At 40.8% G+C, this 27,524-nt stretch overlaps 1 protein-coding gene across 2 annotated transcripts in view; it reads right to left on the bottom strand.

Annotated features, from left to right (window-relative positions):
• Positions 1-23,051, bottom strand: part of POC1B (POC1 centriolar protein B) — an 88,650-nt gene extending 65,599 nt beyond the window's left edge. The window contains exons 1-6 of one of the 2 annotated variants that reach the window (XM_067559840.1): positions 22,983-23,051; positions 21,798-21,882; positions 11,041-11,212; positions 10,034-10,213; positions 8,046-8,153; positions 3,351-3,466 (exon numbers count right to left, since the gene is read on the bottom strand). In XM_067559840.1, the coding sequence (XP_067415941.1) occupies positions 3,351-3,466; positions 8,046-8,153; positions 10,034-10,213; positions 11,041-11,212; positions 21,798-21,882; positions 22,983-22,997 (676 nt within the window). In that variant the 5' untranslated portion in view covers positions 22,998-23,051. Of the gene's footprint in view, positions 1-3,350; positions 3,467-8,045; positions 8,154-10,033; positions 10,214-11,040; positions 11,213-13,379; positions 13,434-21,797; positions 21,883-22,982 lie in introns of those variants that run through there. The other variant, XM_067559841.1, reaches the window with a different exon arrangement.
• Positions 23,052-27,524: the final 4,473 nt, after the last annotated feature.

Genomic DNA, 27,524 nt, shown 5'->3' with positions numbered 1-27,524 from the left:
AGTAATCAGTTCCCATTATTACTGAGAGAGAAAGAAAACAAATGTGAAGGAAAGCAGTTACTCAGTTCCATTTTAATACAACAGAAAAAATTACAAAAGGCAGAAAAATTTTGAAAGGCTAAAGTTATTAAAATAAAAGCAATGATTAAGGATGCAGACTTGTTTGCTTTCCAGTTAGTATGGGGAAATGCAAATATATGAATTTAACAAAGAAAAAATATCTCTGAGTATAATTGCAGTTTATAGTAATCCTGATCAATCCATTAATTACAAAAGGCATTCATGGTGTAGGATGATATGTTGATATCATGTGTTTAATTTGCCAAGAGGCAGAATGAATTCAAACACTAATATATAGCATGTTAAAAATCATGATATTAAAGAGTTTGACAAACCAAAAAAATACAAAGAAATTCTAAGCAAAAGCTGTTCTCTGTGCTTAATTTCATACTGTTAAAAATAAATTTCTTATGATCACATATCAGTGAGTATGTTTTCTGGTACCTACACCCAGTAATGTGAGCTTAGGAGGAAAAGACAGCCTTAGCACAGAATGTCCCATCTTTTATTAGCCAAAACTCAGATTCTTAAACTGACTTTTACATGATGTGCCATTTTTTAAAATAAAATAAATATAAATTCTTAAGATTATAACAACTTCTCAACAGTCTGTAAAACTATGGGACAATTTCAAAGGGATAAAGTTGAAATAGGCTGCAGTTTTTAAATCAAATGACATTCTTCTGAAAACTAAAAACGTAGGCAAAAAATGAAGTAACAAAGAGATACTAAAACTTATAGAAAAGATGTATTTAAATAAATATTAAATGTTTACATTATTGTTTTCTGTACTGTCAGTTTCTGTCCTTGGAGAAGAGCACTAAGTCACATTAATCTGTAATCACACCGATACATCCTGATGTAACAAAATATGTCAGCACATAGCTAACTTCAATGAGACAATGCGCAAGCTTCAAGTTAAACATATGCTTAAACATGTATTTTGTTCAATCAGGGCCCTAGTCAATCAGGGCCTAATCTTGTGAGATGCAGAGCATGTTCATCTCCTACTGACTTTGCCCACAGCTTCAGTTGATTTGAAGTCAGTGGGATGTGAGGCAATCAGGACATTGTAGGACCTGCCCGTTACCGAGTGGCAACAGACACTGAATGGAGCTCATCCTCATATTTGGTTAGAAACAGATTAAGAATCTTTTTTTCTTGCCCCAATAAACAATGCATCACACTAACAACACATTTTAATCATTTTTAAAATTTGCCTGTTTGGCAGGAAATATTAGTCTTTGCTATAAGCTAACAGCATGGAGAAATTCAATATACAAATGGCTTATAGCTTTTTTTAATAGTTACAAAACCATAGGAAAAAAGTGATTTTATACTAAACTCCACCATCAAAAAGCCTCTGTGCAGTCATGCAACTATAAAAATTCAAAATTATGATTTTTAAGGAAAATTGTTTTTGGGAGAAAGAGGAAGAGGGTTGTATTTTAGCTGTGTTCTAAACCTTTTAAAACAGAGATTTAATAGGAAACGGACATTCTATAAATATTGAATTATTAACCACAGATATGTATGTTTTCTAAAACTTTCATACTATAATATATTGAAAATCAAAATACGGAAGACAAAAAGGAATGAAATCTAATAAGATTCCCAGATTGTCACTATAGACTAGAATGTCTGCAGAGTCAGTGCAAAACTGGAAACAGGTACAAACATGACTGAGGGCTCTTGTTCAGAATAAAACCAGATTAAATCATCACTGAATTTCATGGTCTGTTACCATTCAATTTTTAAATTCTCAGCCATTTTGACTTTACTATTTATAGCTGTGCAATACAGCTATAGTAAGACATGTGTCTATTGCATTCCAAGAATCCTACACCATTGTGATATCAGAGGTAACTTAAATTAAGAACCTTATGCTACAACAGTAGTTTCCAACCTTTTTTCATTTGAGGACCCCTAAAATATTTCGAATGGAGATGCGCACCCCTTCGGAAATCTTAGGCATAGTCTGCAGACCCCTATGGTCTATCACTGCACTACAACTAATTTGCATGCAAAACTTTCATTTCATGAGGAAAACTGCACAGGAAGTGGATTACTTGGCCCAACTGCAAGAGCTTTTCAAAACCTATTACAGAACAACACAACCAGCACACATACACACACAATACCTCTTACAGAAGCGCACACTACTCATTTGCTATCTGCACAAATCAACACAAATCTTCCAGGACTGTCACTCTGAAGCCTAGCATATCTGGTGAGTCAGTGTGAAGTGACAAACAGCTAAAACCATGGCTGATGGCTTTTTTTTTTGTTTAGACTATCACCAGGTTCAAACATCAGTGGGCCTGTGAGAACCAGATGGAATGCTGCAGTCCAAAGGTTCCGTGGTGGTTGGAATGTGACAGTTGGCCAGAGAAGGGGGGAGTAACAGCTACCTGGGGTGACAAAGAGATGGTTGTGCCTCCAACCGGGGGCAGCTCTGTGCACAAATTTTAGGGAACATGTATAAATAGCAACTTGTATCTTTTCATGATAGGCTAGAACTTGAAATTCAGAGAATTATCTCAAAGTAACATGAAAGCTACTTGAATGCTTTATTTCTCCCACATTCTGCCTTATTTGAATAATAAAAATACTTACATTTTCAGAGCACTTTTCAAATGTTAACTATTACTTGCAGCACCCATATGGAAAGCCAGACAGTGAAAGGATAAGTAACTTGTCCAAGACCACAGAACTACTCAGTGGTATGGTTAGCATTAAAAGACAGAAGTCCCTGACACCTAGTCACATGATCTAACCACCAGACCACGCTTTCTTACAGTAAACTGTTTATAAGCAACTTCTTATAGCTATTTATTATGTTATTGAAGAAGTGTTGCTCATGTCTTTTCAGGTACCAAGCACATCATTTTCACAATGGCCAGGCAGAAGATTCCTCATTCAAAAGCTAGAAAACAGCATCGGTCTTCAAATCCAAGAAGCAGTGGGATTTCCTGACAGGATAACCCCACAACTCAACTGTTAAACTGAATGAAATCAACCTTGTGTGGCCACTTCATAGTTCCATTTTGGGCATAATTTCATCAGTCTTCTCTCAAGAAGAATTAGCAGAAGGAAAAGAATTGCTAATTATTCTCAGTATTCTTGGCAGAATAAAATGAAATCATGGTATACTACAATGTAAATAAAGAATAGTTAAGGGAATATTCCTTAAAGTCATTAGACATTTTATTGCTTCCATTTTAAAGAAATTATAATGTAAAAGAATTAAGAAAACAGGTTTAGTTACCATGAGCTTTTTATGCTTTTACCTCGGTAATGCTGGAGTAACTTGTTCATTCGAATATCCCAGAGCTTCACTGTATGATTAGAACCTGCAGAAACTACACACGTACCGCTTGGATTGAAATCAACAAAGTTTGCAAACCTAGACGGAAATCATGGAAAGAGATTTAATGAGCATTGCTGTTTTAACAGAAGTATCTGTAATTCAAGAGAATTAATAAGAACATAAGAATGGGCAAACTGGATGAGATGAATGAGCCTTCTAACCCATTATCCTGTCTTCCAACAGTGGCCAGTGCCAGAAGCTTCAGAAGGAATGAACAGAATAAGTATCAAGTGATCCATGCTGTCAACCACTCCCAGCTTCTGCTGGTCAGAGGTTTGAGACACCCAGAGCATGGTGTTGCATCCCTGACCATCTTGACTGATAGCCATTGATGGACCTATCCTCCATGAATTTACCCAATTATTTTTTCAACCCAGTTCTACTTCTGGCCTTCATAACATCCCATGGCAATGTGTTCCACAGGTTGCCTATGTTGTGTGAAGAAGCACTTCTGCGTGTTCAAACCTTCTGCCTATTAATTTCATTGGATGATCCCTGGTCTAGTGTTATGTGAAGGGATAGGTAACACTTTCCTATTCACTTTCATGATTTTATAGACCTCTATCATATTCCCCATTAATTGTCTCTTTTCTAAAATGACTAGTCCCAATCTCTCAGATGGAAGGCTGTTCCATACCCCTAATCATTTTTGTTGCCCTTCTCTGTACTTTTTCCAGTTCTAATAGATCTTTTTTAGGTGGAGAGATCAGAATGCATGCAGTACTTCAGGTGTGGGCATACCACAGATTTACACAGTGACATAATGATATTTTCTGTCTTATTATCTGTCCCTTTCCTAATGATTCCTAAGATCATTAGCATTTTTTTTAAAACTTCCACTGCATATTGAGCAGATGTTTTCACAGAACTATCCACTATGACTTCAAGATTTCTTTCTTGAGTGCTAACAGCTAATTTAGAGCCCATCATTTTGCATATATAGTTGGGATTATGTTCTCCCACGGGCATTACTTGGCATTTATTGGCATTGAATTTCATCTGTCATTTTGTTGTCCAGTCACCCAGTCCCTTTGTAACTCATCACAATCTGCTTTGGATTTAACTATCGTGAGCAATTTTGTATCATCTGCGAACTTTGTTTACCTTTTTCCAAATCATTTATAAATACGATGAACAGCACTGGTCCCAGTACAGATCCCTAGCAGTTCTTTACCTCTCTTCACTGTGAAAACTGACCATTTATTCCTATCTTTTATTTCCTCCTGTCTTTTACCCAGTTAGTTACTGATCCATGAGAGGACCTTCCCTCTTATCCCATGACAAGTTACTTTACTTAAGAGCCTTTGGTAAAGGACCGTGTCAAAGGCTTTCTGAAAGTCCAGTACACTATATCCACTGGATCACCCTTGTTCATGTGCTTGTTCACCCCCCAAGAATTCTAATAGATTAGTGAGGCATGATTTCCCTTTACAAAAGCCATGTTGACTCTTTCTCAACATAGTTTGTTCTTCATCTATGTATCTGATAATTCTGTTCTTTACTATAGTTTCAACCAATTTGCCTTGTATTGAAGTTAGGTTCAGTGGCCTGTAACTGCCAGTATTGCCTCTGGAGCCCCCCACACACACCTTTTTTTTTTTTTAAAATATGATCAGTGTTACATTAGCTATCCATCAGTCATCTCGTACAGAGACTGGTTTAAGCAATAGGTTACATACTGGAGTTCTGCAATTTCATATTTGAGTTCCTTCAGAACTCTTGGTTGAATATCATCTGGTTCTGGTGATTTAGCACTGTTTAATTTATCAGTTTATTCTAAAACCTCCTCTACTGACACCTCAATCTGGAACAGTCCCTCAGATTTGTGACCTAAAAAGAATGCTTGGATATAGGAATATCCCTCACATTCTCTCCAGTGAAGACCAATGCAAAGAATTCTTTTAGCCTCTCTGCAATGGTCTTCTCTTCCTTGAGTGCTCCTTTAATACATAGATTGCTTGGCAGGCTTCCTACTTCAGATTTACTTTTTTAAAAAAATGTTGCTGTTTGGTTGTGTGTGTTTTGCTAGTTGCTCTTGAAATTCTTTTTTTTGCCTGCCTAATTATACTTGACTTATGCACTTGACTTGCCAGAGTTTAAGCTCCTTTCTATTTTCCTCAGTAAGATCTGACTTCCAATTTTAAAGGATGTCTTTTTGCCTCTAGCTACCTCTTTTATCCTATGGTCTAGCCACAGTGGCATTTTTTTGGCCCTCTTACTTTTTTAAAAGATTATTGATTTCAGGTATACATTTAATTGATACTCTATTATGGTATTTCTAAATAGTCTCCATGCAGCTTGTAGGCATTCATTGTTGTTTGCGATTGTTCTTTTTAATTCTGTTTAACTATTCTGTTCCTCATTGTGTAGTTCCCCTTTTTGAAGCCAAATGCTACTGTAGTGGGTTTCTTTGGTATTTCCCCCTTACAAGGATGTTAAATTTAATTTACATTACAGTCACTGTTACTGAGCAGTTCAGCTACATTCACCTCTTGAACCAGATCCTGTCCTCCACTTAGAACTAAATCAAGAATTACCTCTCCCCTTGTGGGTTCCAGGACTTAGCTGCTCCAAGAAGCAGTTATTATATGGTGATTTGCCTCCTGGTAATCTGGGTTCTTTATATTTACAGAAAAATAGAACAGGGAAAAACAGAACACTCCTGCTACATTGGATAGATGAATCTGCTTAGTTAGAGACTTTTGACTTTCAGAGCAATAAAAATGCTATTTATTCTAAAGAAAATACTTAGATTCAAAAGACAGTCCTAACTCCACCAATGGAATCGGAGGTTTTGGCTGGCACAAAGACTCAGAAAACTCAAATTACAACTAAGGAACTGACATTATCAAACATCTCTTCAAGTCACCTCAGACAGTGGGAGCATGCACAGAAGTACCAAATGAACAGAATAGACCTAGATGAATCCCTAGAAAAATAAAATAGTTAGAAATAGAATAGAATGTGCCTTCTCACATCAGCATTGGCAGTGATAAATGTCCCCTGACACAATCACTACTATAGTAGCAAAAGAAAAAAAAAAGTAAGGAAAAGAAATTCCCCTCCTGCGTTCCCTCCCAGCTTCTAAACCCTGGTTATTACACCAAAAGAAAGCCCCACTCTACCTTACCCCTCACTAACAATAGGCTTTCTTGGCATCAGAGGGCTAACTAAGATACTTGGGAGCCCACCATTCCTGTTCCATTACAGGGAATGCTTCAGAACAACATAATCTGTCCCTTGCACAGAAATATGAAGGACCGTGCGTTAACAGCAACCGGTCAAATCATCTTGATTATTTGAATAGTTGATCCACTAGCAAATTTTCTTATAGCGGAAAGTTAAAATTATTTTGTACAGTGTCAATGGCTACAAAGTGCTGTGGTTCTGCTATGATGTTTGTAGAATCTTGGGAAGTTCTCATAACATTTTCTCCAGGCACTGGCTTATTTTAATAATCTTAATATTTCTGAAAGGTTCTCCTGGTGACTCATATTTGTATTGGACAGCTAGTGCAAGATTGGTGACAGAAAAAACAAAAGAATCCCCAAAATCTCAGTGAGGTCTGACTGTTGGAGAATCAGAAAGCTCTGGTATGTATTTGTTTACATTTATTTTTCAACATCAGAACATCATTTGTATCAAACAGCAGATGACTGCAACAAGCTGCTTGAACTACCCAAGTATGGGGGGGGGGGGGGAAGGGGGGGAGGGGGACATAGAAAGGTCCTGGTGGGGTCAGGGGGAAATCATCTGGTTTCCTTTCATCACCTTGCCTTTCTGCCATTCTACTAAGGACAGGAGCTGAGTTAGTTTCCTTCCTTGAGTTCAACAACAGGAAAAAACTCTCCATTAGAGGAAGTCTTATATCTAGAAAGCTCATTAACATGCAATTCATTCTAGAAAGCAAGTTCCAAGCTCTTAATAGTAAAATGAAAGTGCTGCTGCTACTATACATGCAGGAAGATTGAGACAGCGATGGGCTGCCCAGTTCAAAGTACCTTTCAGCTCAGACAAAGGGTGGAGAAAGATAGCGTAGCACTAGTGAAACTAATGAAGTGTATATACGGGTCTTATTTTCCAAGAGTTCCATGCATCCCAAAAGCTCTGACCCCCTTTATGTTTAAAAGAATACGGGATGATATGAAACCAAAGCATTTTCTACAGCTAAGAAAGGCAGGACACTCTGTAGATTGCTGAATATTATCCTCCCTCGTCAACTGATTAATGAGCATGGGGGGAGTTAAGAATCATTCACTATCAAAACATCCTACTCTAAATTAACTAATCCAGACAGAAAGAAAAAGATGGGGGATGGGGAGGGGAGATAAAAGTAGGCTGGGTTAGACTTCTGACATCTCCTTAAGACAGGTTTGCTCTCTTCTCCTGAAGAGAGAAAAACAACCAGGCATGTTTAGACAGCCAGCTGGCTTCTTAAAAATAAAATCACAAAACCTTTGCATTTCTTTGATTTCAATCCGCAGGTAGAAAAGTTTGCATCTATTTTCAAGTGTTGCATAGAGATGTTGATGAAATTTAATTTAAGACAGCACAAAAGATGAACATCACATCATGTTAAACATACTTCTGCACTCTTCTGCTGCATGGCACTTACCCTTCATAGTCTGTAAAGCTATCAATGCATACTTTATTTGTTGCATCCCAGATTTTAACAGTTTTATCCTCACTGCAAGATGCTATTAATCTTCCATCAGGTGAAAATCTGTAAAGTATAGGAAAAGGTTTCTATTTAAAAAGTAGTATAAAAAATTCAGTAATACAGATAACATCAATGGCAAAAGAGATATTTTCTAGGACAATCTGAGTTTTCAATTTAAGGGTGTTGTACTTACTGGAAAACCTCAAATTTGCAAAACGAGGCAAAAAAGATTACACCTCCCAACCCCATTGTTATAAAAAAACCTTTCCCCCAATGAAATCCAAAAACTAATTTTAAAAAATAATCCATAAAACTGAATAGGGGGAAGAGGAGAGACACCTATAGGCTGAATCCTGGTATGAAACTTTCAGATCTAAAGGAGAATTTTGCACAAAGTTATGAACAAATGGAAAGGGGGGGTCATACTGAAACTCAGCATTTAAATGTTAATTAAGGCTCTCTCTATCATGAATACTTTAAGAGTATTAAACACACACATCTTTTTGAGTTTTCACTACATAAGGCTTTCTAAACTAACAACGATCCATCAATAATTTCTCTAAACTCCCTCAGACTGGCAAATCTGATTTTGTTGTGTCTTATTTTTAAAAGTAATTTTTCAGGAATGAAAGTCAAACTTCTTAATGTAGTTTCTCAGGTACCCATTATTTCTTTTTTTGAATGCAGATGCAGTACTGCTCGTCTGTACTCCTCTATGAGTTTTCAAATCTGATTGCCTAACTGTTCTGTTTTCTTCTTCACTGGTTGCATCCTTTAGCACCCTATAGTGAATTTCATTATGCTCTGTTCATCAGAATATATTCATATTTTTCAATATTAATCAATGCTGACATTAATCAAATATTTGATGTAGTTCCTCTTTAGAGCCAAGTGGAATAGTAATGAACAGTTCACCCTCTCATTGTCTTTGGAGATCTGCTCTGTCTTTAAGTAATGGGCCAGTCCTACTTTTTGCTTTATTTAGAGAGCGAGACCAGGTGAATGAGGTAATGTCTTTTATTGGGCCAACTTCTGATGGTGAAAGAGAAGAGCTATCGAGCCACGCAGAGCTATTCTTCTTCCTTTGAAGAGCTCTGTGCAGCTCGAAAGCTTGTCTCTTTCACCATCAGAAACTGGCCCAATAAAAGACATTACCTCATCCACGTTGTCAGTCTCATATCCTGGGACCAAACACGGCTACAACACTGCAACCAGCTATGTATTTAAAGACATCTTCCGGTGCCTTTTCCATTTTTGTAAGTAATAAACAAACTGCTTTGTACTTTGGCTTATAACCATCCCTATATGACCTTACTATCTGAAGTGTATGGAGAGAAACAGGAATTTTAAAGAAATCCTAAGTACGTGGAAAAGCTAAAATGTAAGTTTCAAATGCAATTACACATACATACAGAATACAGGAAAAACAGGATAAAAATGAAGTCTTATTTCTACTTCAAAAAAATTCCCATATCCATCATTCTTTTCGTGTACAGTAATAAGTAAACAACTAGGTATACCTAAGTATTATGGCCCAGATATTTAGAGGTTTTTAGGCATTTTACACTGAGCTCAGCAACACCTTACTGATTTAAGAGTCTAAATCTCATTTTCAAAGGGATTTGGGCACTTAGGAGCCCAAGTTCCAGTCACTGGTAATGGGATTTTGGCTTCTAAATCAATTAGGCATTGTACACTGAGCTCACCACCACCTAGGTACCTTTAAAAATCTGGGCCTACAACACTAAACTCACATCATTTTAATAATACACCAGATATGACACATGATTCACATTTAACAGCTTTCTACCATTTACAGATTTTTCTCCATATTTGTTCAGCCTCTGGAAAATAAAATGCCTTTGGAGTTTTAATCAAGGAACTTGGCATTGAATGCTTCTCCTTTACAAACTCACTATGAAAGAACACAACACAACACTCACCTGGCACAGCGAACCCAATGTGTGTGCTGCGATAAGGCAAACAAAAGGTGCTGACGGTGAACACCCCATACTTTTATTGATTTGTCGTTGGACGCTGTAACCAGGAACTGGCCATCACGTGAGAAGTTCACACTACGGACAGGTGCAGTATGGGCTTTCAGGGCTGAAGATTCTCCATGACTGAAAATATACATTAACATTTTACATAATGTTAACCTTGTAGAGAATATACAACTCAATAATAATCTGTCACTGACTAAAATATCAAAATTAATTTATTCCTCCCCGAATACACCTAGTCCAAACCATAAGAATAATCTGTCGTGGCAAATCCAGATTACTGTTTTTAGATAAAGTCAAACAGACATTTTGAAAAAACAGGTTTTCTAATCTAGAAGTTTATTTACCTAGACAATTAGCTCTAAAAAATAAAAATATTTTGCCTTGCCAACCTTTGCCTTGCTACTTAGTTCAGAAAATTTAATTAACGAAATTAAAATATTTTAACATACTATAGTAATTTAATAAATGCTTAACCGTGAAAGTAATCCCTAGCTTCTACGCTGTAAACATCTAAAATATTTCTTGTTCATAATCACTACTATTTTTATCTAAAGGAACAGACAAATTTTGACTGAATGAATAAAAGTTAATGTGTTGTCTTGGTTTCCTTCATCACTTGCCCCCAAATTGTAAATGGTTGCACAGGATTTTAGCCATACAACTCCCACTTAAATAAATGTATCCTTTGAGTTTGAGAGAAACACTGTCAAATGAACTTAGGCCTTCATCCTTCTGCTACACGCTCATGCTTGCTGATCTTAAGCTAAGACTGCAGAGGAACCAAGGAGAGTGAAGAACCTTTCTTCCAGAAGCCCCCAGACTCCCATTATTCCTCAGCTCCACCTGATATGGAAAGGGGGCAATAATCTATAGGTCTGAAGTTACTCTGATATTGGTATTGCAGTATCAAAAAAATTGAACAAATATAGTTCAGTTATACTCACATACAGGGAATCCATAGTCTAACAGTTCGATCTTGAGAAGCTGATGCCACTAGCTGCCCGTCTGGTGAAAACTGTACACTGGTCACAGCTTCCACATGACCCACAAATCTGAAAGCTCTGGATTGTGGCCTCAAATTCCATATCATAAGAAACCTATCCAAAGATGAAGTAGCTAGCAAGAAATAATTTGAAATCTATTTTCTATTAAAGGCAAACAACTAGATCACTTGAAATGACAAGAACTCCGATAATTACTCAAATTTACAATACACATGTATTATAGCTGGGTATTGAGCAAATTAGTTTGCAAAGCATTTTGAAGATAAAATACTCTAAATATTCCAATAATTATAACACATATTTAATAATGCTGAACAAAATTAAAACACTGCCTTTTCTAACTGCAGTGGTTGCAAGAGCCAAATTTTCAGAGATAGGTGCCTAAAATTCAGTCTCTACTGTGGGATTTTCAAAAAGCACCATGTGTTGGCCTAACTCCACAGAGACAGGCCAGTGGTGAGCTCTACTTGAAAATTCCACCCCAGGATCTGTTTTAATCACCTAAATTGGAACATAGGTTACTAAGTGCTCAAGTCTGAACATTTGGCACATTCTTAGTGTTAGAGTGATTAATGGGAAACTGAAGGTGTTGGTTTAACAACAAGCAGCACTGGAACTTATTTTGGTGACTTCGCAGAGTCATAACAGCTGATTGTATACTGTACATAATTCTGTATAATTATGGGTTTATTTTTTTAAGCAAAATGTTTTCCAGACTTTGCCCAGAAGTTTCTGAGCAGCTGAGTGAAAATGACCAGTCTAGTAAGTTCCATGTCAGTGCTTTGAAAAGATAAAGGTGGGGAAGGCATAGGAATGACTGCTGTGTAGGGGCTTGGGGTGGCATGATCAGAAAAAGGTGTGGGAAGGGAAAAGATAGCAAGATGAAAAGAGAAGAGAACAGAAATAATTCCTTCCTCACTGCAAGTGGGAAGAGAGAGGGGATGGGAGAACAGGATCTCCCTTGCAACAGCAGCAGAAGTGAAGAAGTTAATACTTTTCTTCCCTAGCTGCACCAGCCAGGGCAGTAATTTGGGAGGCAAGAAATGAGAGAAAGAGCTCTAAATTTAAGAGAGACACATACAGCACAAGGCAAGAGTAGTACATAAGATGATGAGCACCCTAGGAGAGTCTAGACAGTGCTCTCTGTGGATTTAGTTCCTGCTTTTCCCAGAAGCCAAAGATGAGGGTGGCCTCTGGGCAAGGTGTTATTCCTGGACCTTCCCCCACAAACTTTGGAGGGTGTGTGGTTTGTAGGTATGTGATATATTTTCTAACTCTGAGAGTTGGTTATTTTATAGTAGGCCCTTTCTAATAATATTTTGTGTCAGTTTTTTTTCCTTTAGAAGATAGAATTAGAGTTCACCACCTTTGAAACATGGGGCAGATTATTTATTAGATCAATATTTCCTAAACTAAATATAATCCATGAACCACCAGCAACCCATAGAGCACTTGATATTAGCCTGGAAAAAGCTGGCATATCACATAGCACTGCTCTCGTCCTTGCTTTCAGCCATTAAAATATTTTTAAATTGCATTCTAACGCCTTCCTTTTACTGCTTTACTGATATTTTTTAAATAATCACAAAAAAGTATCTCCGTCTATATCTAGCTAAAAAAAAAAGGAGACAGAGATATAGGCATTAGTAGTACAAAAAGAAAGGAAATTCTGAGCTGCATTACATCCTTAACTAAGGCCCTAATCCTGGAAAAAGAACTGAGTCCAATTAACTTCAATGGGATCCTGAGATAGCCTGAATATTTCTGCTTTCAGGAATTGGGACTAACTGTGGTGTACCTTCTATATAAAATTTCACACCATCTTAAACCTCTGCAATACCTTAACACATTAATATAAATTAAGAGACTTCAGGATTTCTTTCCTTATTTGTCTTCTGTGAACACAGCATGGTGGGAAAAATTATAAATACATCTATGGTTAATGTTACTAATAGCAACAATTTATCTCTTCAACAGCGGAATGTAAATCATATTAGCTGCAATTGTGTTTAAATTATTCTTTATATGTAACAAAATGCACTTTATAAGTGATTATTATTAATTACTTTTAAATTAATTCTTCTCCTTTTCTTTACTCCAATTTAAAGGGATTTTATTTTCTTTACAAAGATGGCTCCCTGAGTTACCCAAGCAAAGTATTTCACAGAAATTTTTTACAAAATTATTTTTTCCCTTTTTGTATCAGGTTTTCTTTTTCCTCAATAAGATATTATAAATGCATTAAATTCTACAAAATTCAAACAAAATGTTAAAAATACCTATTGAAACATGGCTCTTCCCAGGCAGGTGCTAAATATGATGTTCCAAGCCATTGTAGACCATGCCTAATTATTATAAAACATGTGATTGGATGCATCAACATTGGCAAATGTACTGTGTAGGATGCAGTCTGATCTTTACAGAGCTATGATACATTACCACGTTACAGCCTTTAAACACAGCAAGACTAATTTTGTAAACAGTTTATAACATGAGCAGGTCTGGTGTATGCACTGCCCAAGGAAGTTATGGTAACACCATTCATGTTTGAACATGGTTCTGGTTAAGGTACCCGCCTACACTACAACAATGATGATGTTTTAACAGGGAAAAACTTGTCTGTGCATGAACCTCATGTCATAACATCCTGGATTCTTGTCTATGTACAAAAAAACAAGATTACAACCAGAGTTTAATTAAGTATCTAATGATACAGGTAACAGGGATAGAAACTAACAATAGATTCTTCTTTATACATTTTGCTTTCCTGAATATGAATCATAAGAGTTGCACACCAAGAATGGAATAAGTCTATGCAAACACCAGGTTTATACTTTCTCTGCTGCAATTATTAGTAAAAAGGCACTCAATCAAGGATACTTCCTTGGCAGTAAATAAAGACATCTGGACTTACTTCTAGAAATACATAGGCTTCGTCCACTCCCCCTCTACCTCCCCCCCTCCCAAATACTGCCAAATTAATCAACATGGCCAATTGTCTACCAAGGATAATAAGGGTCCATCTAGAGGGGAATTTCTACTGTACTCCACCCCCTCTGAACAACACAGCAGTGTTGACATTAACAAGATTTAGTAGGACTGAACTGTACTACAGCTTTGACCTTTCAAAGAACTGTTACACAGTTAAACACCTGATTTGGTCCCAGCTACTCAGTGCTCAATTATATCAGGAGGCTACTATGTTGTAACCAAGCCACCCTGTACAATCGGAATTACAGTGCAGATGGGACTTAACTAAGCAAATCAAATGGAGACATTAAAGCAACTACACTTCTACCATATATTCTATCACCATTAGTTACAGTGGCAAACACAAATATAACAGTAATCCTTTGGGTTTTAAGCAACAGAGGTTTAATATTATTAACCTTTATAAAATGCAAAAATACTGGATTTCATTCTAAATGTAGTGGGCACTACTATACGTGGCAAAGATAAGAAACAAAACAGAAGCCAGAAAATTAACCAACATTCAAATGTCATTTTTATTACTGTTTTTCAAAAAAATATATAGATTACATTTAATCAATGTTAAATTTACATTGTTTCTATCACTTAAAATCAGTAGTTTAAAATCCACAGTGATTTTATTTTCTCCAAAATTCTCATAAAAATTGATAAAATTAAAAAATATATATATGTATGTATGTATACCTCTGTTTCTCATAGAGTATCAGATTTTCCAGAAATCTGTACACAAAATTAAAAGATTACAGTAGCAATGCTTCAGTTATAGTTGAGGTTGCCATTTTCAAGTTCCTATCATCAGATACTTATTCTAAAAATTGTTCCTATTGGGCAGAAGTGTTGTATTCTTGCTCTTAGTCTTCTGTTTAATATGAAATATGGGATAAGAAAATTCTCTTGAATTGCTTTTCAGTTATAAATGCATTGAAAAAAAAAAAGAGTACAACTTAAAAAATTTGTTCATTCTTATTTTCTGCTCAGATAGCTCAACAACTTTTTAACTTGCATTTTATGAAATAGTCCTCCAAGAGGAACATAAATGTTTGCAAAGTTTAAAAAAATAATAAATGTTAGAATTGAATACAAATTTCATAGTCTAAATTCACAGTACTTCATTTCCCTCAATACAATAAGTATGCATGGCATACAAGGTAGATGCCTATACAAATATGAATCCATTTGGAAGTGTGCATGCTGAAAAATGTATTTATGGTAAGGCTTTCATAAATGCATGCGACTATATACAACCTGCTCTTTCAGTAAAAGGGCTGTAGTCTCTCAAGGGAGTGTCAATGAATCATGATTTAGGTCCATGACTCTTAGAGGAATGCAAAGGTATTCCGTGGCACATCAAGTTTAAAAATATAATTAAAGAATTTGAATAACAGCTAGCCAAAGACTCAAAAAGAAACAGCAAAAACATTTTAAGTGCATCACAAGCAGGAAGCCTACTAAACAACCAATGGGGCCACTGGACAATCAAGATGCTAAAGGACCACTCAGGAAGATAAAGTTATTGAGGAGAAACAATGAATTCTTTGAATCGGTCTTCATGGCTGAGGATGTGAGGGAGATTCCCAAAACCGAGCCATTCTTTTTAGGTGACAAATCTGAGGAACTGTCCCAGATTGAGATTAGAGGAGGTTTTGGAACAAATTGATAAATTAAACAGTAGTAAGTCACCAGGATCAGATGGTATCCACCCAAGAGTTCTGAAGGAACTCGAATGTGAAATTGCAAAACTACTAACTGCGGTATGTAACCTATTATTTAAATTAGCTTCTGTATCAGATGACTGGATAGCTAGTGTGACATCAATTTTTGAAAAAGCTCCAAAGGTGATCCTGGCAATTACAGGCCGGTAAGCTTAACTTCAGTACAAGGCAAACTGGTTGAAACTATAGTAAAGAACAGAATTATCAGACACACAGATGAACATGATTTCTTGGGGGAAGAGTCAACCTGGTTTTTGTAAAGGGAAATCATGCCTCACCAATCTACTAGAATTCTTAAGGGGGCCAACAAGCATGTGGATAAGGGTGATTCAGTGGATATAAAGTACTTAGATTTTCAGAAAGCCTTTAACAAGATCCCTCACCAAAGGTTCTTAAGCAAAGTAAGTGGTCATGGGATAAGAGTGAAGGGCCTTCTCCTGGATCAGTATCTGGTTAAAAAATAGGAAACAAAGGGTAGGAATAAATGGTCAGTTTTCAGAAGAGAGAGAGGTAAATAGAGGTGTCCCCCAGGGATCTTACTGGGACCAGTACTGTTCAACATATTCATAAATGATCTGGAAAAAGGGGTAAACAGTGAGGTGGTAAAATTTGCAGACGATACAAAATTACTCAAGATAATTAAGTCCAAAGAAGAAAGAGAAGAGTTACAAAGCAACTGGGCAACTAAATGGCAGATGAAATTCAATGTTGATAAATGCAAAGTAATGCACATTGGAAAACATAATTCCAACTACACATATAAAAATGATAGGGTCTAAATTAGCTATTATCACTCAAGAAAGATATCTTGGAGTCATTGTGGATAGTTCTCAGAAATGTTCAGTGGCAGTCAAAAAAGCTAACAGAGTGTTAGGAATCATTAGGAAAGTAACAGATAAGAGAAAATATTATATTGTTTCTATAAACCTATGGTACTCCCACATCTTGAATACTACATGCAGATCTAGTCGCCCCATCTCAAAAAAGATATATTGAAATTGGAAAAGGTACAGAAAAGGGCAACAAAAATGATTAGGGGTATTGAAAAGTTTCTCTATGAGGAGAGATTAATAAGACTAGGAATTTTCAACTTGGAAAAGAGACAACGAAGGGGGGGACATGATAAAGGTCTATAAAATGACAACTGGTGTGGAGAAAGAGTAAAAAAAACTTTTATTTACTCTTTCTCATAACACAGAAACTAGGGGTCACCAAATTAAATGTATAGGCAACAGGTTTAAAAATGAACAAAAGGAAGTATTTCTTCACACAGCACAGTCAACCTGTGGAACTCCTTACTAGAGGGTGTTGTGAAGGCCAAGACTTTAGTGGGGTTCAAAAAAGAATTAGATGCATTCATGGAGGATAGGTCCATCAAGGGTTATTAGCCAGGATAGGTAAGGATTGCTGTTTGCCAGAGGCTGGGAATGGCTGACAGAATGGATCACATGATGATTACCTGTTCTATTCATTCCCTCTGAAGCACCTGGCATTGGCCATTGTCAGAAGACTGGATACTGGGCTAGAGGGGCCATTGGTCTGACCCAGTATGGCTGTTCTTATGCCAAGGAGTGCCTTGCTGATCAATATAATATGACAATTCTCTTATTCTGAATCAGTTTATGCAAATCAGATTTCAAAAGTAGTCATTTTAAAATAAATTACCAAGACACATAATGCCCAATGCCACATTGTGGCAATCATTTTTAGTACGGCCCAGCATCACACCCCAAACTCAGAATCTTCCTCATCCATTCTTTCTTCCAGCTCAGCCACAGAGACTCCTGCCCCAACTTGCTGGCCAGTTCTCTCTCTCCCTCCATCCAATCCTTCACAAGTCCTTAGAAATACACCCAAAACACACACCTTTTATGTCGTCTCATTTATTCAAGAAACTCTCTAGCCCTTTTATCACCCCACTTTCTCCCTTCCAACAGGGATCTCCTTTCCCTTCTGCCCGCCCTTGCTGTAATGAACCAATGACACCTACTATGTCCCCCTAGCTCTTTCTCAGATTTTTATTACTCACTTCCTGTCACTGTGGCTCTCTATCTGAAGGTAAGACACATCAGTCCAAGATCAAGATTTGGTATCTGGCAGCTACTGATAGACAGCAGAAGATGAATGCAGAACAAAAAAAAAAAAACCCTGGATTTGTCAAGCAATGGCTTGAAGAATCAAAACACTTGGTATCAGCACTATACTTTTTCAAGAATATGCAATCTAATGATCTCACACTTAAGAATTTTATCTGAACATCCTATCTATGATCACACATTTAAACAAAACATTTTAGTGTCATTATGAAAAGACTCACACCAGCACTTCTTTCCTTCACCACCTACCACACTGGTATATAAAATACAACATATATTAAAAAAAAAAAAAAAAAACAAGAAAGAATGCAAAAGATTATGTAAACATAATGGTAGTGTTGAGAATATAACAAAATGTCCAGAAATCTAGTACTAGCTAATTCTTAGAGCATTTAGCATGTGCACACCAGTTCTGAGAATTCAAAGATGAGACAGATGTCAACGTGACATCTGTCCTTTTCTCTCTCTTACTCCAGATAAATTAATCAGTTTCTTACCCATTACTGCATATTCACCCCATTCTATCTTTAAGAAGTCTCCCACCCCTAACCATTCTCCCCCCCAACCTCCACCTGGCCAACATTCACATATTGCTAGCCCATCTTCCTAGTTCCACTACCTGTAGCACTGGGACTCTTCAATATTCCCCAAGTTGCTTTCTGGAACTAAGGCAAGACTAAAGAGATGTTCATGTGGGGAGGGGTATATGAATTAGGGAATGAATCAGGGCCAGTCATAATGTTTCCTGTCTTCCAAGTAGCTAGAAAATAGAAACTTTTCTTCCTTTCAAGATAATATGACCTCTTATAAACCCTTAGGAGTTGGCAGAACCCCAACAAACACCTGGACGATTACACAACTTTCTAAGGATTAATTCCCACACCAATGTTAACTCAGCTACGTACTACAGTATTATTTATTCTGTGAATTTATGTCTGAATACATATTTGCAATATAGCTAAATTAACATTGCTGTGAGAACCTTGACTTCTGTAGATTTAAATTCTTAGCCTTAATACAGAAGTAACAGATTTTCTTGCACTTGGTGTAAAATCTTTTCAGGTCTAAAACAGGTCATGTCCCCCCCTAAAACTAAAATATAAATTGAAATGTGGACAATAATGAATCATAACTCTACAAAAATAAAAACCTTAAATCAGTACAAAAAGGCACTTTTAAATATTAATTCCCAGTATTTGCCACCCCATTTTTGTATACTTCAGCGCAGGAGATATAGTTCCTAAACTACTAGAAGGAAGGCTCTCAGAGGACATCCATGTACCATAAAGCATAGCTAATCATTAATTTAGTCTGAAGTTCTTCAGATGATAGCCATCTTCAATGGCTATTTTATTTCTCAAACTTCCAAACCTGATTTTTATCTGCAGCATCACAAGTCCTCATTTGCACATCAGGCCGACCCTCAGAAGTACGATAAGAACTAAGGCACTTTCCTGAATGAGGATGATAAATAGTACCATCCTGTTTAAAATGCCATATGATATTTTCTGGGATAGGGGATCTATCTTTTGGGCAGTTCTTCATGCCAATGAAATCCTTTTGTTCAGGGACTTCAGCACATAATTCAGTCACAGAGTTAAACCTAATTTCTTTGTTTGATGTATATTCAAAGAACTGATTGCCTCCTTGACCATGACACCCAAAGAGAGACAGATGAGTCCCAGTAGGATTATGTTCGGGTGAATTGTAGTCTAGGCATTCTGATGCTATTCCCATACTGCGGATAGCTCCATGCCAACCCGGACGATCCTCTGGTATATGTAAGTTGGAAAATATATTTTTCAAATACCAGTCAAAACTGTTACATTTCAGACGCTCTCTTAATAGTTTTCTTTCAGAAATGTCACCATAATTTTCTTTTCTTGCTGGAGGATTCCTGTTGTAAAAATGTTCTTTATACTCATCCATCCATACTTCAGCAGCACGTGCAGTGTTCTGAAGGAAGTTTGGCCTTGCATATGGAGCCCGCTTTGGAAACACATGGCCTACATGAGAACAAGGGTGGATCTCCAATGTGCCTCCACATTGCCACACCCTAAATGATAGTTCTAAATTCTCCCCACCCCAGACATCCATTCCTGTGTCATATGTACCAAGGTATTCAAAATACTTCTTACTAACTGCAAACAGTCCACCAGCCATAGTTGGGGATCTAATTGGGTCAGTTTTAGATTTCCATCTTTGACGTTCATGTTCAGGCACAGAATGCCACTGAAATGTCAATCGCCAGTCAAATCCCCCAATCATGGGCTCCCCTATCTGCATGTAGAATTCAAATGTATTCCAATCAATGGTATCGATAACAGGACAAATGATCACTGTCTCATTCTCAGCAATCCTCTGTAAAAGTGGTTCTAGCCAGCCAGAGTTACACTCACAATGACAGTCTAGGAACGTGAGAACATCACCAGTAGCAAAGGTAGCTCCAATTAAGCGTGCACGAACCAGTCCTTCTCGTTTGCTGGTTCTTATCAAACGAACTCTTTTCAGGTTACTAATGTACTTTTCAAGTTCAGTCTTCAGATATATTTTATCGCTCAAGTCATCCACTAGTATAATTTCTTTTAGAAGTACTGCTGGAGATGTTTCGAGTACACTATGGATCGTCCGCAGTAAGGTTGACCAAGCTTCATTATAGAAAGCAATTACAACAGATGTAGTTGGAAGTTTTCTATAGCTGTAAGATTTGGCTTTACATTCATACATTCGATTGTCCTGTATGTGACGATGCAGCGATATTTTGTCACTCAAATAAATATTAATTGCGTATTTTTCAATCAGCTCTTCCTCCAGCTTCTTTTCCTCAGGAGTCAACTGCAGCCGAGCGGCCTTACCCCATTCTCCCAAGGCCTGAGAATCAGGCGGGGATTTTTCATAAACTGGACGAGCCAAATCCTCTGCCTTTTCTGATCTGTCGGAAAAGTGCCTCTCCCGTCTCCCATTGGTGATACTGTCCCGGGTGGAGGAGGCATGGAAGGCAGAAACAGACAGCTCCACTGCGAAGTAAGCAACCATCAAGAGGCCAAGAAACAGGCAGCCTCTGCCAAGCCAAGTCCATCTTCTGGCCAGGCGGATCCTCATTGCAAACTATTACAAGAACCGCGAGCAGACGGGAGACAGAGCTGTAAATTATTGCAGCGCTCTCGGGCAGCAGTTCCGGGCTCAGGCTGCTGGGGCGGGGGGGAGGAAGGGTTGCAGCAGGTCGGTCCTCTTCTTCTTCCCGGATATAGAGTCCGGAGGGCGGGGAGGGGAGCGGAGCAGCAAAGAAAAAAAACCAACGACGCAGCCCCCCTCCGCGCGCTCCCCGCCTCTGGAACAGCGCGCCCCAGCCCAGCGCTCCCTGGCTACTTCCTCCTCGCCTCTGTCCCCGGGACAAACCCCTCCCCCACGCACGCTCCCTCCGCCTTGTGGTTTGCTCAAAAAGTTGTCGCTTAAGAGAGGGGAGACGCCTTGGCCCGCCCGGCACCTCCCCCTCCCAGGCTGTGCGCCAGCCCCACTCCGGGGCCAGCCCCGCCTCCGGCAGCCCCACCCGGCGGGGGCCGGACCGCAGCTCGCCCCGCGGCCGCCTCACCAGCGAGCGAGTGAGCGAGCGCTCCTCCGGCCGCCGCTGAGAAACTTTCCTGCAGAGCAAAGGCCGCTAAGCTTCCCCGGCGCCAGCCCCCGGCCCCGCCCCCGGCCCGGCGGCAACCTGTATCCGCCGCGCCACCCACCTGTAGCCGTCCTCTCGCGCCTGCCCCTCCGCAGGCGCTGCCCTCTCCCGTGAGTCCAGTCCCGCTGCAGAGGCGACTGCGGGGGAGCCGGGCGCCCGGCTGCCGCACCGGGAGCTCAGCGCAAGCCGCAGCTCGATTGAACACGCTCCGAGAGGAAACAGACTCACCAAGCCCCGTGCCGCTCGGGCTGAAGTCGACGCCGGTGACGGCAGCTTTGTGGCCTTTCAAGGGCCGGATTAAGATCGGATCCTCCTGGAAAAGAAGTTGGAACAGCTGAGAACTCCCGTGTCCAGCCCAGCCCCGACTTTTGTTGTCGCGATCAACCCGGAGCTCGCCCTGGCGGAAGCGCCCCAAGATCGAGATTGCAAGGAGGCAGCTTCTCTCTCCCCTACAGGTTACACAGTCCGGGAAAGCAGCAACGCCTTAGCCCAGCAGAAAACTTCCTTTCACGCTCCGAGAAAGGGGGGAGGAGGGTCCTGCGAAGCAGCCCAAAACGCAGAGCCGGGCTCCAGCGCGCATCGCTCGGAGCAGTGCGGTGCCAGCCAGGGCGCGCCCAGGCACAAGTGCCGGTGCGGTCGATGTGGACACGGGACGATCCCAGCAGCCAGGGCCTGCGGGCTGTCCCGAATGGCCCAGACGTGCCCGAACAACCACCCGCCGCCCCTGTGGCGTTGGGCCCCGGGGGGGGGCAGTAAAAAGCCCCGCACCAAACAGGACTGAGATAAGCAAATCCGATTCAAGGCCCCCCTCGCGCTCCCCTTTAGGAGGGCCCGTGACAGGTAACGCCTCTGACCAATCCAAGCGAGAGCGGACCTTTGAATGCGGGGTGCTTTGGCCCCGCCAACGAAAACCCTGCAACAGCTGGTGGAAGCGGATCCGACCCCCCCGCACTGTCGAGGGCGGAGGTTTTCCATTGGCAGATCGAGCAGTGACCAGATTTCCCCCGTTCTCCGGGGGCTCCGCTCCGCCTCCGCCCATCGCCGGCACAGCGGAGCGCTGACCCCGGCGGGCGGTAACCGGAGGGGGAAGGCAAGGGGCGCTAGCGCGGGGAGCGGTGGCCGGCCGGCCGGGTTACGCGCTCCAACAGGGTGGGGGTTCGCAGGCCCCGAAGGCGGGGGCGGGGCGGGTTTCAGCTACTTGAACACACGGAGCGAGTCAGGCCGGGACGAGAAGCGCCAAGGCCAGGCCCCAGCCGGGCTCAACCGCTGGGTGCCCAGGCGGAGAAGCGCCGATCGGTCCGGGGCCCGCCCCTCCCCCAGCGCCTACGGCAGAGCTGCCGGGGCCCCCCTTCCCTCTCTCCCGGGAGCAGGGCTCGGCAGGCAGCGTGTCCCCAGGCCCGCCCGGCCCCTTACCAGCACTGACGCCATGGGGCAGGGCGCGCGCCGCTCCCGGCGTTGAGATGCCCGAGCCCGAGCCCTGCCCTCCCCGAAGCAGCGCGCGCCGAGAGCCAGTCAAACCCCCCGCGCTCTAGACACGACCAGCCGAGCCCAGAGCTCGGGCCCCAGCGACAGCTCCTGCTTTGCTGCCCGCTCTGTGCTCAGGACCCAGGGGTACCCGGCGCTCAGGAGGTAGAATCCCCCGCTTCTAAATCCAACCCTATGAGCGCAGCACCGAACTTAAAGCCGCATCCATGCGATAGGCACTCGACTTGCCCTTAAAGAGACAGTGATACCTTCTTCCTCTTAGTTGCTTGGTAACCATGAGCGTCCAAGTCTGCGCAGCCTCCCTTCCACCTTGTGCGGAGGTGCGCCGCCGGCGTGGTGCGCGCTACGGTCTTCGCCTCAGAGAGGCCCAGGCGCAGCTCAGGGTCCGGTCTCCATGGCGCCCCCCAATGCAGCACCGCAGGCTCCTCTCCCTGCCCAGCGGCCGCACCGATTTCCGATCCTGCCTCTTCTGGGCGCGTCCGCTGGCTCCTTAGCCGCGCTGTCTGGGGATCTCTGCTCCCTGCCCCCTTCAGGTTCCCTTCCTTTAGCCCTTTGACCTTCATGCCTGTCCCTGTTTTTTCATTCCTTGTCCCCATAATCAGGTGAGTCCTGGGCTCAGTAGCTCCTGCCCTTAGGCTGCGAACCCAGATAATAGCGGCACCAAGCCCTACGGCCCGGGGGAGGAGCGGGCGGAGTAGGAGGCCATGGAGTGTGGGATCACCCCTGCAAAGATCATGGAGCTGCACTCAGGGGGAACACCACCCTTTAAAATGTAGGGAGAGTTAGATTCAAATCCCTCTCATCAGCCCTGGGGAAAAGGCACGCTCCAGCTGTCTGGGCCATGGGCCTCTTAGCCAGACTGGGAAGGATTAGATATCGGTAATTGTGGGCAAATGTCAGTACATTTACATTTCAGTGTGCGCACACACACACAGGGTTGAAGAAATAAAGTTTGATTAGTGCAGATGAATGTAAGGCAGGCAAAGTACAAAAAATGCTGCTTGAGAAATAAGAGTTTAAGGCTATTGACTTTGTATATTTAGCAGGTGGTATTGATAGTTTGTGGTTATAAAGCGTTAACTTTTTAAATCTCACTTTACCACAGGCGTGCACACAGGGTGTGTGCCCAGGCACACCCTAATGCAGCGGTGTCAAATACACCTTTTTTAACCAGCTCACGTACCTTTTCGATGTGTCCTGCGGTGCCATCCTGCTGTGCTGCTGAAAGAGTGGAGGGCTTGCGATTTCTCGGTGGACACAGCAAGCTGCTGCCAAAAAACAAGGAGCTGTGAGATTTTTCAGCGGAGACTAGGACGCCGCGAGAATTCCGCTGGCGGGTAATTCAAATGTGGCCTGCCGGTGGAAATGAGTTTTTCCCTGGGTGCACACCCTAATGAAATGTGCTGCGCACACCTATGCTGTGTACTGTCATTAAATAGTTGTCTCCACCCTAATTTCCCACAACGGTGAATATTTAATTCAATTAAAAAAAACTAAAAATGCTTTAAAATAAACCCATATTATATATCAAAATTTTTAAAAATTGAATATGGCAAGCCTACTTGTACCTGAAGAAGTATGATGTTGAATGAACATCACATAGTGTTGGCAATCTGTTGCACAGTCACAGATTTCAGGGGCTTGCAGGTTGATTTCCCCTTTTAAGAGAAATCAGTAATGCGGAGTCTATGTATTTTAAATAGTGTAACTTGTTTTATTTACACTGTATAAAATCAATATGTTAAAGAGTGAGGTGATCAGATATTACAGTAATAGAGGGGTCCATATAAGTCCTCAAAGACAGATTTACACCACTCCTTGAACAGAGGCAGACAAGGAGCACACAAGCAACCCCTTCTTTCACCAATGCCCAATTCCCAGAAAGCAACAAAAATTGTCAATTAGACAGGAAGAAGGAACAAACTTTGCTGCTGCTTGCAACAGCTTCTCTCCAAAATAAATATTGCAAAACTAACAAAAGCAGCAGCATTTCTTCAAGAGACTGAACAGTGCTAGTCCAATAAGAAAAACATTAAACCTACAGGTAACAGTGCTAGCTCCTGACTCTTGTCATAACATTATATATGCATAAATGGCTGCAAAAGGGCAGAATTCAAAATTTGTTTACCCATCATTTAACGGGGGACGGATTGAATCAGATGACAAAAACTCCTTTTCCCAGATATATTCCTTAAAGCCAAACAGGGTGAATAAAGCAACCACAAAGGAGACTGCTTACTGATCTTTTGGAAAGAAGGAAACACTTATGGATAAGATGATGTAATATACTATAGCTTAGTACTCTTTTATTCTATACTACATACTTTTTTCTGTATTTTCTATGTAATATTTATTTAAGTAATTGGAACTGGTGATTTATTGAGGAGATTCTTCAAGAGACGAAAAGGACTCTAAAAGGAGGAGATGTTGCACCTTGAGCATCTGATAAAGCGTAGACAAAGGGTGAGATGGGACTTAAAATTGTGCTGCCAGAATATGGGAAGGCTAGGGACCAGGAGAAGGGCAAAATTTATGTGAACCTTGGGTTACACCCTCATTCCCCATTGGTCATTTTACAAATCTTATTTTCATGATAAAAATTTATGAAATCTTCAGAGCTTAAGTAAACAGTTTTGGCAAACTTTCGTATTTATTTGAACTGAGAATTTTAGTTAGAAGCTCTCTCTAAAATAACACATTATTTGTTATTCTTTGATATTTTGGCAGAGACCGATAAGGTGAGCTTATTATGGAGGGCAGTAACCACTTCCGAGTTCAGGCTAGTTTCCAGTTACAAGCCTGATTTTCAACCCCTTCTCTTTTCCTCATACAGCTTCCCCCAACAAAGGTTAATCCTCCTGAAATTTCACATACTACATCTCATCCTAATCTAGAAATTTAAATTTTGGCTCATATTTCTAAAACGGGTTGGTCTATAAACTTTATGTTTGTTTCAATTTGTTGATGTTGGTTGGCTTTTTATTTTATTTTTTGGGGGTGTAGGAGAGCAAAAGATACCAAACGCCAAGATTTTCAAAAGCTTTTGATTTTCCTAAAGATGCTGGGTGTGTAAAGTTTAAAGGATCTAAATTGTTAGAAAGGACTGATCACCTCTCCTCTGAAAATGAGGCTGCTTTAAAAGGTGTCCCAAGTTGGACACCAAAAAATCATTAGTCACTTTTGAAAATCTTGGCGTCATGGTTACAGGGCTTGCTGCACCTCTTGCCTCTCTGAGTGCACCCCCTACAGTGTACTGTAGCTCAAGGCCCAGTTTATGGTCTATTAACCATGCTCATCTTGCAGGTCTGACAGAGTTTGTGTATCTGCACAGTTCTTCCCTTAGGGAGGCTGTAGCTGATGGTATACAGTAAGACAGCTTTCTCAAAACCAAAACTATTGTTTATTTTAATAGTAGAAACAAAGCAGTTAAAAAAAGATTTTAAGAAGACGTATAAACTACTGATGTTACTTAAAGGCTTCCCATCCCCTGATGGTACCCTAGGGAGGACTAGCTTCTTCAGAGACACCTAGTGGAGTGTCACGTGTCTCAGACTGTTCACCCCGGAAGAGCTACCCTTGGTTGAATGTTCCTTTTTAAACCTGCCAGAGTTCTTTTGATTGCCTGAGATCACAGACCTTTTCCTGTCCTGATCCAAAGAACTTTTGTAGGTTAGCTAGAGAGGAGGCAAAAATCAAAGCTAGTAGTCCTGGCATTGCCCCTTAACAGTCTCCCCTCCCCCCAACCTTCTTCCGAGACACTCTTTAGCCTCCACCCACCTGCCAGTTTTGTGCAACTCCCTGTGGGTGGAGGCTAAAGGGTGTCTTAGGAGAAGGTGGGGGAGAGACCACTGCTTGCTGCAGAGCCTATTGGCCTTAAGATGAAATGCAGGATCTTATGCAAATTATTCCATGAGTAATTTACATAAAATGTCACATGGAGCTGCATGAAACTTGGAAGCTAAGTGGATATAACTAAGAAGCAGAGGTAGGGGTCTTGAGGGGAAGAGGAAAGAGTGTTCCTTCTCGAGAACTGGGAAATTATCTTGTTATACTGTTTAGTAATGGAGATCTTTCCCCTCGCCTTCTAAATTTCAGCTGACTACAGAGAAAGGAAGAGAAGCAGCAGAGGAGAGTGGCTATTGCAGGCCTCACCAGTGGGGGAGTATAAAAAAAAGAAGTGGATAGACTAAAGTAAATTCCATATTCCCCATTTACCTGCATTTACCCATAATTACACTACTGAGCCTCACCAAACTGTTCACCACCTCCACCCTACATACGGGCTGCTGATCAGCTAAGCATCTCAACAGGCTGCAGGCAGCAGCAGGGATGTTTCTTGCCTCCGTCTGCCCTGAGCCTTCCTCCCCTTGGTAGGCAGGCAAGGGGTTGAAGCGGACACTGTTGTGCACAGCTAGCTCAACTCCTTCTCAGCCTGAACTTGTCTTACCTTCCCAGCTAGCTCTGTATCAG

The sequence above is a fragment of the Emydura macquarii genome, unplaced genomic scaffold (assembly GCF_026122565.2).
Source record: "Emydura macquarii macquarii isolate MOO-44397 ecotype Brisbane River unplaced genomic scaffold, CSIRO-AGI_Emac_v2 contig_2205, whole genome shotgun sequence".
NCBI lineage: Eukaryota > Metazoa > Chordata > Testudines > Chelidae > Emydura > Emydura macquarii.
This window is presented reverse-complemented; position numbering and strand designations above follow the sequence as displayed.